The 13,346-nt window shown below is 39.8% G+C and overlaps 1 protein-coding gene across 3 annotated transcripts in view; it reads left to right on the top strand.

The window, feature by feature from the left end:
• Positions 1-13,346, top strand: part of cfap299 (cilia and flagella associated protein 299) — an 814,201-nt gene that overhangs the window by 324,859 nt on the left and 475,996 nt on the right. The window contains exon 5 of one of the 3 annotated variants that reach the window (XM_069926740.1): positions 20-113. The exons of the other annotated variants lie outside the window; for them this stretch is intronic. Coding sequence (XP_069782841.1) covers positions 20-98 — 79 coding nt within the window. The 3' untranslated portion in view covers positions 99-113. Of the gene's footprint in view, positions 1-19; positions 114-13,346 lie in introns of those variants that run through there. 3 annotated transcript variants of the gene reach the window in all.

Raw genomic sequence — 13,346 nt, 5'->3', positions numbered from 1 at the left:
TTTTTTGCGTACAACACAGGTTACAGACTTTATTGATCCAGAGTGGTGGTAAAGATCACTCTTTTTCAAGGTTATGTGCTGGTACCCTCTGGCCTTAGGAAGAAAGAAGATCTGTATAAAGTTTGAATTTTATGTTATTTATTATTGTGTAATTATTATTTAAGACATTATGTCTAATTATAATAAATAAGGGCCAGTATTGTAGGGGCCAAAAATGAGTCCTTTGTTTGCTTACCTTGTTTAGTCAGCTTCCCGTTGGTTCCTGTGAGCATATTTGTTTGTCTTTTCACAGCCATCTTTGTTCCTGTGTGCATGTGCAAGTTCCAGGAACCTGCGCCATGTATTCGTATATCGGAGTGCTGGCTGGAGCATGTGCAGTGCGTTAGTGTGTTGGAGCGCCAGCTGGAGCATGAGCAGTGCGTTAGTGTGTTGGAGCGCCAGCTGGCGCATGTGTGGTGCGTTAAAGTATTGGAGTGCTGGTTGGAGCATGCGCGGTAGTGTATGAAGCGCATCATGATCTTCAGATAGTATTATAAAGACATGGCAACATAGAGAAGGGTGAGTGAATCGCTCATAGCTTTCATTGACTACCAGTATAAATGTCATTCTGTATTCACAGAGCTTTAATGCGAATGTTATTTATAATAATTTCATCAAATGTTAAAAAGATAGTTACCAGATTACATGTTAATGCGTCATGAACAAGTCGTTCACTTAGCCTTCAAGTGACTATTTATTGGATCAAAATCGCGATATAGGCAATTGAAATGAGCTTGATCGACATGGACAGGTTGGGACAAAGGGACTGTTTCTATGTTGCAGAACTTCATGACTGTATGACACTCATCTTTCTGAAAAATCCATTTGTAATACAATCCATTTCTAAATTACTTTTTGTTTTGTCTTGGGTCGAGATTTGACACAAATGCAATAATTTCAAAACTGGACATAAAGAACCGTTTCTGCATTAGTGGTTTAACTCAATCACACAGCCAAAAGTTGCTAACAGGGTCAATGTTAATGAAAGTTGTTCACTCCACGTGAGTGATGGTCCCTGATATCACAAGAAAACTGAACTAATTCTGAAAAATGAACTGATTAATCTGGCTGGTTTGTGTTTTCTGTATGTTTCCACAGTAATTTGAAGGTTACACTTTGTCTCCCAGATGCATTGCATAAGTTCCCAATGGTAGAAGAACTTCCTGTTGATATCATTATTCGCAGGTGTGTCTGGTGTGATGCTTTTGCTGCTGTGATGATCACTTTTCATTGTTGCTATGGGAAACAAAAATCAATTAATTTTCCACTGACTTATGTTAAACAAAAGCTAGAACAACAATATCAGAATGCCAGAAACGTTGATGTAAAACACACATGATAATAGAATTCAGTGCAATCCTATAGGTCTTTGAAGGAGCATATTGAAACACTGCATTCTATATTCACTGTTATTTTAGCAAGAAGAGTGAATAGTGCCATTTAGTAGAAATATGAGCAGAGAAAGAAGATATGCAACAATGAGAAACATACAGTGCTCTCCATAATATTTGGGGCAAAGACACTTTTCCTTAATTCGGCCCTGTGCTCCGCAATTTTAAATTTGTAACCAAACAATTCATATAATTAAAGTGCACATTCCTGATTTTAGTTGTTAATTAGTATACATTTTGGTTTGACCATGTAGAAATTAAACACTTTCGATACATAGTCTCCTCAATTCAGGGCAAACAGTGTTTGGGACCTTTGGCTTCACAGGGGTTTATGAATACCATATTTTCACTCCTATAATGCGCACATGCAGGTAATGTGTAGAAAATCTTAAACTAACTAAAAATATTTTCAGATAGCGCACACATGGCATTAGTCGGTCCTGTCCAGCACCTTCATAATATGTCCTATAATAATCACAAAAAAATAAAGTGATACATGTACAGATAACATTTGACAGTCCGTATACCTATCACCTGTATTCGACCTAGCCTAACCAATGATCATATTTATAAAAGTCCCTTGCATTTAGTGCTACCTTTGAGATCTGGAGTACTGATAGTTTTGGCAATGCAAGGAGTCAAATGCAAATCCTACACTGTTAATTTCAAATTGTTACTAGAGTAAAAGAAACTGGCAACAGAGAAGCTGCAAGAGAGTTCGAGGTGGTAAATCATCCATTCGCGAATGGAGGAAAGAGAAAGATGAGCTTGAGAGGATGAATCCACAAAAATGTGCATGTCACAGCCCCAAAGCTAAATGGCCCTAGATGGAGTCTGACTTAAAGGAGTGCGTTCTTATTCGTAGAAAACAAAATCTGGCTGTTTCTACAGTTGCCATTCAGATGACACCAAGCCTATTGGCAAATGAAAAAGGCATCCTGGATTTCAAGGTGGGTTTCCCTTGGATATCAAAGTTTATGAAGTGAAACGGATTGTCAGTAAGAACTAGAACAACTGTAGGTTGGCAACTTCCAGAAGATTGGAAACCAAAAAAAACATTGATTTTTGCAGATTCGTCACCAATTAAATTCACACCGACAGATGACATTAAAATGGATGAAGTCTCAATGGCCTTTGACATCCCCGCCACAAGAATTGTGACTGCTTCTGAACAAAAACTGTGGCCATAACCACGAATGGACATGAGAGGTCAGGCTTTACTGTAGTCCTTGGCTGCACTGCAAGTGTCGCTAAATTGAAACCATATTTTAAAAAGTAACATTGCCGTGAGAAAACCTGCCTAATATTGTGATTGCACATTCGAACAAGAAAGTTTGGATGAACTCCAATGTTATGGAACTGTGGACGGAAAGGTATTACAGCCCTAGACCAGGCCATCTTTTTCAAAGAAATTGTTACTCATATTTGATTACATGGCAGGTAAAAAAGAGCGTTCAGCACAAAAGACAATAAATTCTGTTAGCGTCCACATTGCAGTAATTCCAAGTGGGTTGACGTAAACTGCAGCCACTTGATATTTCTTTTGATCATCCATTCAGGACGTTCATCAAATCAGAATGGGAGGAATGGATGCAGAATGGAACTCATGAATTCACCCTAGCCAGATAGCTGAAAAGAACAACCTGTACTGAAGCGTGTCAAGAGTGTACTGAAGTGGGTTGCCAGAGCGTGAGAGAAGATAACACCAGAAACTATACGCGGTGGATTCAGAAAAGCCAGCATAGTTGATACTGATGATGGGGATTCCATCACTGATGATGAAAGCAGTGAGAGTGACGATGTGTTAGTGTCAACTACAGTAATGGAAGAACAGTTGCAGGCTGTCTTAAAGTATTTTAATGAAGAGAATGGCAAACCAACTTTGAAGGATTCGAAGGGTTGATGGATGATAATGAAGAAGAGCAATAAATGACATCATTATTTTAGTTGTCACATGGTTTTTCTTCAGACTTTAATATGTCCAACTTTTTTGTTTGTTATTTAAGATGTTATATGGCTATTTGAAAGCTTTTGATCACCCTTGGAGTCTATAGTTGCCATTTCTCAATGTGAGGATCAGATTGTGCCAATGAAAGTCAAACAAACCATTATGAGGCTGAAAAACAAGAATACAACAGAAAGATATGTTGCCCAAACCTTAGTATTACCAAAATTAACTATTTGGACATCTCGTTAAGAAGAAAGACCAATCTGGTGAGGTCAGAAATTGCAAAGGGACTGGTAATCCAAGGTAGATGACAGAATAATTCTCATCATAATGAAGAAAAATCCCCAAATGTCTGTCTGACAGATCAGAAACACTCTTCAAGCGGCAGGTGTGGATGTATCAATGACGCCTGTCTGCAGAAAACTTCATGAACAGAATTACAGAGGCTGCACTGCAAGATGCAAACCATGCAAAGATGGGATGGTTTGAAGTTGGGCAGTTTCTTTATGCCTCCACACTTTGCTCTTGCCATCACTCTGACACAGATTAATGTTGGTCTCATCTATCCACCAGACTTTTTTTTCCCAGAGTTCTTTTAAATACTTCTTGGCAAACTATAGTCTGTCCATCTTTTCTTTGACGAACTAGTGATTTGAACCTTGTAATGTATCCTCTGTATTTCTGTTCATGAAGTACTCTGTGGACAGTAGTCATTGTCTTATCCAAACCTACCTCCTGAAGAGTGTTTCTGATCTGTCAGATGTACGTTTGAAGATTTTTCTTCATTGTGATGAGATTTTTTCTTTCATCTGCAATGGAGGTCTGCCTTGGCCGACCAGTCCCTTTACAATTTGTGAGCTCATCAGTGCATTCATTCTTCTTAATGATGTTCTAAACTGTTGATTTTTTAAACCCTCAGGTTTGGACGATGAGTCTTACTCTTTTATTCTTGACTTTCATTGGTACAACTCTGGTCCTCATGTTGAAAAATGGCAAGTACAGACTCCAAAGGTGATCAAAATCTTAGAACCAAGCCCAGCTCTCTCATACCTACACCAATGAAGTAATTAAACATACCTGAATAATCACAAATACCTGTGAAGCCAAATATCACAAATATTATGGTGCCCTGAAATGAGGGGACTATGTAAAAAAAATTGCTGTAATTTCAGCATGGTCAAACCAAAATCCATACAAAGAACATTAAATAAAATCTGGGAATGTGCACTTTAATTACGTGTGAATTGTTTGGTTACAAATTTAAAACTGTAGAGCACCTGGGCAAATAAAGGAAAAAAAAGTGTTTGTCCCAAACATTATAGAGGACACTCTACTACTGACCTGCAACATGCAGTGCATCAAACTGTTTCACAAGATTTCACAAGCATATTGCAGATTTCAAATGCTTCAGATTTCAGATTTATTGTCAGAGTACATACATGACATCGCATACAATCCTGAGATTTTTGTTTCCTGCAGGTGGAGGTAGAATTCCCACTTACTGGTAATGCACAAAAATTTGCACCCAATGTACACATGTAAACATATAAAGAAATGTTAAAAAAAAGACTGATTGCAATACAGAGAGGATAGAAGAAGAAACAATAAAGTGCCAAAATTTGAGTCCTTAAATGAGTTCCTGATTGAGTTTATTGTTGGAGTCTGCTGGTGGAGGGATAGCAGATGTTCTTGAACCTGGTGGTGTGAGTCTTGTGGCACATATTACCTCTTTCCTGATGGCAGCAATGAAAAAAGAGTGTGTGTTGAGCGGAGTGGGTCTTTGAAGATTGCTGCTGCTCTCTGATGGCAGTGTTCTCGCAGATATTCTCGATAGAGGGAAGGATTTTGCCTCTGATGTTGTGGGCTGCGTCCACCGCCTTCTGCAGGGTTTTGTGTTTGGGAGTATTGGTGTTCCCATACCAGACCGTGATGCAGCCTGTCACATCTATAGAAATTTTCCTGTGTTTCCAATGTCATACCAAACTCAAACAAGGCTCTGATAACTCAGTGGTTAGAGCACTGATCTAATAAACCAGGAGTCGTGAGTTTGTTCCTTGTTGGGGCCTCATTTTTGTGAGGGGCGCTGGACAAAGTGGTGACTCTCTCTTCCTTACAGTAGACAAAGTTAAAGAATTTTATGTATGTAACATTCTAAATGTAGTATTACTTGACCATAACGGAACCTTTACCTTTACCTTTTACCTCCGCAAACTCCTAAGGAAATAGAGGCACTGACGTGCTTTCTTCTTGATGTCATTACTGTAGTGTGTTGGGTCAAGGAAAGCTTTTCCAAGATAGTGACTCCCAAGAACTTAAATTTGCTCACCCTCTCCACCTTTGTTTCGCCCCAATGTTCTCTGGTTTTCCCTTCCTGAAGTCAACAATTAGTTTCTTAGCTTTGCTATCAATGAATGTGAGTTTTTTGTTGGTGAACCATTCAGCTAAGTTTTCAATTTCCCTCCTGTATGTTGATTCATCACTCCATTTTATACAACCCACTACCATGGTATCATTGGTGAATTTTAAATGGTGTTGTTTTCATACCAATCAACACTGTTATAGGTGCAAAGTGAGTAGAACAGGGAGCAAAGTGAGTAGAGCAGGGAGCTGAGAACACACCCCTGATGAAGATTGTGGAGGAAGTTTCTTACCAATCTTCACTGATTGTGCTCCGTGGGCCAGGAAATCCAGATGCCAATTACACAGTGGCATGTGGATTTCAAGATCATAGATTTGCTAATCAATTTTGATGGTGTTAAATGCCAACCTGTAGTCGATAAAGAACATAGTGATGAATACATCTTTAGTGTCTAGCTGTTCCAGGGCTTTGTGTAGAGCCAGTGAGATGGTATCTGCCATAGACCTGTTGCTACGATAGGCAAATTGGAACAGATCCATGTCGCTGCTCAGGCAGGAACTGATATGCCTCAACACCAGCCTTTCAAAGCACTTATTCACTGTTGATATGAGTACCACTGGTCAATAATAATTTAGGCAGGTTACCACAATCTTAGTCTTCTGGGGCACCCATACAATTCATGTCTGTTTGAAACAGGTAGGTACCAGGCCCTGCTGGAGTGATATGTTGAAGATATCAATGAATATATTGGTAAGTTGGTCAGCACTGATTTTTAATACTCAGCTTTGCTCGCATTCACTCTCCTGAGGCAGTCTGCATGTCATCCTCAGATACGGATGGGGAGGATTATCAGGAGGCATGCGGTGTGCAGTGGTGGTTTTATTTTGTTCTTGTGGTTGAATCAGGCAAAGAAGGCATAGAGTTCATCTGAGAGTGAAGCTTTGCCATCTCCAACTGCATCAGCAAAGATTTATGTCCATCTAATCATTACTCTTCCTGACCGTGGTTAAATATTCAGTACAAAAAAAATGGAACTGATATGCAAACACTGTTTTTCATTAGCTATCTCTAGAATAGATAGTTTAGGCTGTCAGATACCTGTGTGTTGGCTTGACAGGAATTACTCATGCACACAATAGCTTTGTTTGTTTTTGGTCTCTGGACCTCGGATCTTCTCTTTTGAGAAACCCGGACTATCTTGGTAATAAGATGGTCAATGATGCAACAAAGAGATCAAGTTTAAAGTCAAAATTAAAGTCAAATTCCCAGCACTATTACATTTCAGTCTTTGTAAAGGCTGATATACTGCCCAAACCTCTGACCTTGTCATATGCATTGAAGCATTAAAAGTTGATTTGCAAACAATGGTTATTAGGAGACTTTCTGATCTAGTAACTCAGAGATAACTTGTCAAATCTGTCGGATTCCCTAATGGAATAGAAGGTTAGAATGTAGCATTCCAATATAAGTGTTTTAACTAAGGGGAAGCAATGTTAGATGAGAGAATTACATTTGAGTCATATCATTTGATTGAATGCAGCAGTACAATTCTTGACCATGGTGGTAAATATTGAGGGTGAGTCAAGGGCAGAAAATTTAGCATTATAGCTGTAAAAACTTATTGGTTGTTTTTAAGAATAATCCATGTCGATGAGTGGTCCAGTCTGGGTTAATTTAATTCAATAAATGAATGACAAAAGCCCAATATTACAGCACTTTTCTCTCTTGTGTATATCAATTATATGCTGTTTATAACTTTGATACATGATGCAAAATGTTCTAACTGGTATGTGGCAACCTGAAACAAATATAAAATACAGAACAATGCAACACTCAAATGTAATTTTTATTATTTTTTGCATATTCACTGATCGACCTGTCATTATATAGGTCATTTGGAAATACCAGTAGAAATGTTTCTTCTGTTATATTTCTGTTTATAAGGTGTGTATTTCCCTAACCTCTCTATGTCTGCTTATAAATCATTTGTTATTTCTGGGAGTCACTACAATTTATTACTTACCCTTATTTGCCATTAAAAGAAACTAAATGTGGCCTTTCTTTTTACATCACAGTCTCTATGGTGCAGTTAACATCGTAACGGCATGGGGTGAAAATTGTTTGAGAATAATATTCATATAATTTGCACAGTTACACATAAAACATTTAGCTGCAGGTAAGGAAAGTAAGAATGCAATCATTAATGGCGTTACGGTTAGCGAAGTGGTTAGCGCAAAGCTGTTACAGTGCCAGTGTCCGGAATTTGAATCCGGCATTGTCTCTAAGGAGTTTGTACGTTCTCCCCATGTCTTTGTGGGTTTCCTCTGGGTGCTCCAGTGTCCTCCCACCCTTCAAAATGTTCCGGGGGTTGTAGGTCATTTGGGTGTAATTGAGTGAAACGGCCTCATGGAGTGAAAAGACTTGTTACTGCTGTATGAATAAAAATGGAATGAAATTGTCTCATCTTTGTGGTCTTTTGGAAGTGGAATCTGTCACACTTGTTATTAGTAGTGCTTTAGCTTTATGCAGTCAGGAACTAAAGCAGAGACTGTATATTCCTGTAGATGGTAGCATGCAGAGTTCAGTGCTGACCTATCATGGAATTCCCACTGGGAAAGAATTCAAGCTTAACAACGCTTTCTGTGATGCCCATAGATCAACTGTAAAAATGGCTATGATATAAGTGAGGGAAATGCAAGGAAGGGGAAAAGCAATAACTAGTCTGAATGGGTGACTCCATTTGATCCATTGCCAAGTTTGAATCCCATGACATGAATGGTCCCATGACATGAATGGTCCCATTTCACTGAGGGGTGTGTGCTGATCAGTGTGGCAGACATCACAGCAATTTGTATTTTGGAATGTGACTTGGTGAACATATATGTACAATGAGATGCTTCTGTGAAAATACAAAGCAATGAAAAATAAATATGGCTGAGATTATAAATTAAACGTACCTACCCTACCCTTCAACCACTACCTGTCTCATCTGTGCAGTTGCTGCATTGGCCTAACAGCCATTTAACAATCCACACAATCTGATTGCAGAAAAATCATCCTCTATCTCAAGGGGCTATTTCAGAAGATCACTGGCAAAGCAAACTGTGTCAGTTTGCAGGGAGATCAGGATGTGGCCGTGGGTGGGAGTGGGGGGGGGGGGGGGTGGGGGGAGTGGTGCGGTGCATGGCAAGCAGTGCTGCAAGACTGCTTTGAGACCTCGGACTAGAGCTGTTTCAGGGAAGCAGCCATCTACAATGGTCATGTAAACATAGAGGAGTACACGAGCTCAGTGACTGGCGACATCAGAAAGTGCATTGAATATGAAACCAAGATTAAATGCTTCACAACCAGGGCTAACCAGAAACTATGGTTGGATGCAGAGGTCCGGGCCCTTCTCAGCGCTCCTGATGCTGCCTTCAGGATAGGGGATAGGATGGCACTAAAATCAGCCAGGGCTGAACTGGAAGGCTAAGTGGGGGTATGCACAGAAGATCCACAGATAGCTGTGCGAAACCAGGCGCATGTGGCAAGGGATCAAGACTATAACGGATCACAAGTCAACCTTGCTAATCAAGGACAATGACGTGTCCTTTCTGGATGGATTGAACACCTTCTATTCACACCAAAGAAAGCTGAATGTTGCTTGATGAAGTGGCCCCCCACATAGCCATGGCTGAGGTGAAGAAAACCCTATCCAAGGTGAACCCACACAAGGTGATGGGACCAGACAATATACCTAGTCAGGAACTAAAGGACAAGAGAGTGACAATAACAAGTCCCAAAGCCACCGTCTGTGGCATTGACCTCCACCTTTAGGAAATGCTTTCAATATCTGGTTATAGAACATATCAAGTACAACTCCCAAAGATGCTGGATCCATTTCAATTTACCATAGGAGAAACTGTTCCACAGGCAATGCTATAGCCTTGTTGCTTCACTTCATCCTGGCTCACATGGAGAATGACACCTCATATGCCTGGATGCTGTTGAATGGCTTCAGCTCGGTGTATATGATCATTCCCCAGAGGCTGGTGGATAAGCTGTCCTTACTGGGACTCAACACCCCTCTCTGTAAATGAAGCTTGAACTTCCTTATGGAAAAACCACAGCCTGTCCGGGTCGATAGCAGAACGTTGAGTACCATCACGCTGAGCACTGGTACATCTCAGGGCTGTGGGCTCAGCCTGGTCCTGTTCACGCTACTGACCTGCAACTGCATCACCAGATCCAGCTCCTACAGTGTCATTAAGTTTTCAGATGTCTCAACAGCCTCATCAGCAACAATGATGAGTAGCACTACAGAGAAGAGATGGAAAACCTCGTGAAATGACGCGAGAGTAATAACCTGAGAGTCAACATGAACAAGACAAAGGAGATGATCGAGAACTTCAGGAGGACCAGGAATTATCACCCTCCACTATACGTTAACAACTCTGTAGTAGAGACAGTGGAGAGCACCAAGTTCTTTGGAGTTCACTTAACTAGTGACCTATCGTGGACACTAAACATCTCCTCACTTGTCAGGAAGGCACAACAGCGACTGCACTTCCTGAAAAGTCTGATCAGGGCAAGGTCTTCTATAGGAGCTCTATTGAGAGTGTTCTGGCCAGTTGCATCACAGTGTGGTGTGGTGTTGCAGAGAAATGGATTGCAGGTCAATCCACAGAGAGTGGCAGAGAGAACCCTTGGAGTCTCCCTTTCCCCTATTGATGTGATCTACTGGGATATTTGTCTGAAGAGGGCACAAAAAATCATTGAGGACCCTTCCACCCTGCACACAGCCTCTTTCAGGTACTCCCATCGGGGAAGAGATACAGGAGTATCAGAGCCAGCACCACCAGGCTGAGGAACAGCTTCTTCCCACGGGCAGTGAGAATGCTGAACCACCAAAGGAGCTGCTCACACGAACCCTCCGTGACTCTCGTTTGTACAAAGCAACATTTATTTATTTATTTTTAGAGATATAATATTGTCCTACATACAGGTAAGTATTATTTTTCTGTATGGTGTTATATCTAGTTGTGTGGCTGCGTGTTTTCGCATCAAGGACCAGAGAATGCTGTTTTCTTAGGTTGTATTTGTATAATCAGATGGCAATAAACTTGACTTGACTTGAAGATGATGTACTTGGAACTCTACCTCTTCCCTGGCAGTTGCTTGGCAAAAAGGTTTCTTGCACAAAAGATTCCTTCATTTTTTTTCCCACACAGGAACAGGCTGCTTCATTTACTAGGGTATTGTAAATTAACATGAATTCTATACAATCACCAGTGAGCAAACCCAGTTCAGAGATTATCAGAGATGTAAAGTCATTGTCGATTCAAATAATATTTGTAAGTCCAGACAAACTCTTATCGATGTTCGTGATTGAGTTTATTTTCTATACTACAGGCTGATAGTCGGCCTTTGTCTTGTAAATTTTCAGCATTTCGCACATCACTTTTCAGGTTTCAGCGAAAACATTGCCATTGTCTAACAAGAAGAGCCACATGAGTTTGGCAAGAATAACGAGGCAATTGGTGAGCTAATTACTGGAATCTATAGAACAGAAGTGGATAGACAGAGGACAGGAGGCTCAGTATCTTGCCACACTAGGACCTCTACAGGACTTTCAGTTCTTTAACAACTATATAGGGCCTCAATGACCAAAGCTACATTCCACTAAGAGGAAATTTAGAAATGAATTAATGAGTGATTGGAAGGAAGACTTTTGAGACCTCCTTAAACATGATGTCCTTGATGTCAGCTTGATTGATTCCATTCTACATCAACTTACTTGCAGGTAAGTTAGTCTTACCACCACTACAAACTAACAAGAATCTTGACTTCAACACAAAACTAACAAGGCTTCAGGAACAGACAGTATCCCCACTAAAGTTCTAAAACTCAGTGGTGAATAGCTTCAATCACAAATCCATAGCCTTATTATTTATATCTGTTTAGAAGAGGTTATTCCATAGGATCTCAGAGATCTTTAAAAAAGAAGATTCTTGACATGGTAACTCTAGAGGGGTCCCCGACAGGGAATGTCAATACCAAGGTTGGTTCCAACTCCCTCCTCTCAATTGGGAGCGACTGTAAAATGTCCTCCTCAAATTTGACTGCTTCCAGGTTTATTATCATCTTATGCCTACTTTATGAGGCAATAATAACATATTTCATCACTCTGAGTGTCATGAAATTGTACCTTCAACGTCCATGCTATGCTTCACACTAAAGATGCATCCATTCATTTAGTTTGTGAGCTAAACGATTCTTGAGATTAGTCATACATGCAAAGTCTCTCAATATAGCAACTCCAGGCAACTGCTCCACCCCTCGTCAACTATGACTCTGTGAACCTTGGTCCATGCAGTGTCCAGTGAAAGTCAACATCACTGTCTCTTGCCATCCTAGCTCACTGTCCTATTCATTACTCTCTTATTTGGACATGCAGAGACCTTTGTCAAACAACATTCCATGCAAACAATCACGAAACAAAAGTGTGAAAAATCACCAAAAACCTGCCCAGTATCTTCAATATCTATCAACAATTTGATTCTATTGCTATGGCAATTAGTGACCGTGGTAAGGTAGAGAGCCATTGATTTGCATGTAACTCTAGTACATGGGTGTTCTGTTGAATTCCTAGGAATAGTTGCATCAGCGGTTTGGTCTGGAGATACAGACCATCCTGAAAAATAAACATGTTCTGTTTTTACAGACGTTGTAAGTCAATTTTGTCTGTAAGTCAGAAAATACACACAAATCACATGATGTGGTAAACCCACCCTCTACAGTATTGTAATGACTAATATCAAAAAGCACATAAGGACTGATGAGAAAGAACAATTACTGAAGGTGGGGGGGGGGAGGGGTGAGAGGGAGAGAGAGAGTGAGAGAGATTTAATTCTGCTGTTCGTAGGAATGAATACATGTACAAATGTTGGATATTTGAATCTTAAAATATAATGAAAGGTCATTCAAATGCATGGGTATCTATAAACCGGGCCTGGGATGGCCTGGAGCAATCTTCAAATAAATTACACTGAGAAAAATGAATGAACTTAATTACTAAGAAAATAATATTTATGGTATTATTGTTGTTGCTGCATAATTAATCACTGAAGCATTTTTTTAGAATCATGAAACTAGTATCTACTTCACTGAACTCATCAAGTCAAGATCTTTTTCACGTGCTTAATAATAGGGTACGGTATGATATGATATATTAGAATGAATGTTATTTTATATTAAAAGTTAGCAGTAATGATATTTGTGTGGTTCCATGTCAGGACAACAATTGTTTATTTTGGTGAGTAAAACTTGGAGAATGGTGACAGTTTTCAGGATCTTAAACGGTAATGCAAAATATCCAAGCAGATTTTTTAAAAAAATCTGAGACAGCCATGTAAGAAATATTTTTGACTGTGAAAGAGATTCAACAATGATAGACTATTTTCAATGAGAGCCTGCAGATTACTTTATTTTTCCATATTTTTCTTGCAAGAGTGTTCATGAAATTAAATGTTGAGTGCTAATGTGCTACTATAAAATTGAGTGGTTTCAATCTTTGATGATTTTCACGGCTGTTGTCTTCCCTCATCAACCAAAGTTCGAGGCCATGAGA

This window comes from Narcine bancroftii, chromosome 3, assembly GCF_036971445.1.
Source record: "Narcine bancroftii isolate sNarBan1 chromosome 3, sNarBan1.hap1, whole genome shotgun sequence".
In the NCBI taxonomy this organism is placed as follows: domain Eukaryota; kingdom Metazoa; phylum Chordata; class Chondrichthyes; order Torpediniformes; family Narcinidae; genus Narcine; species Narcine bancroftii.
The sequence above is the reverse complement of the archived record's forward strand: the minus strand, read 5'-3'. Positions and strand labels throughout refer to the sequence as shown.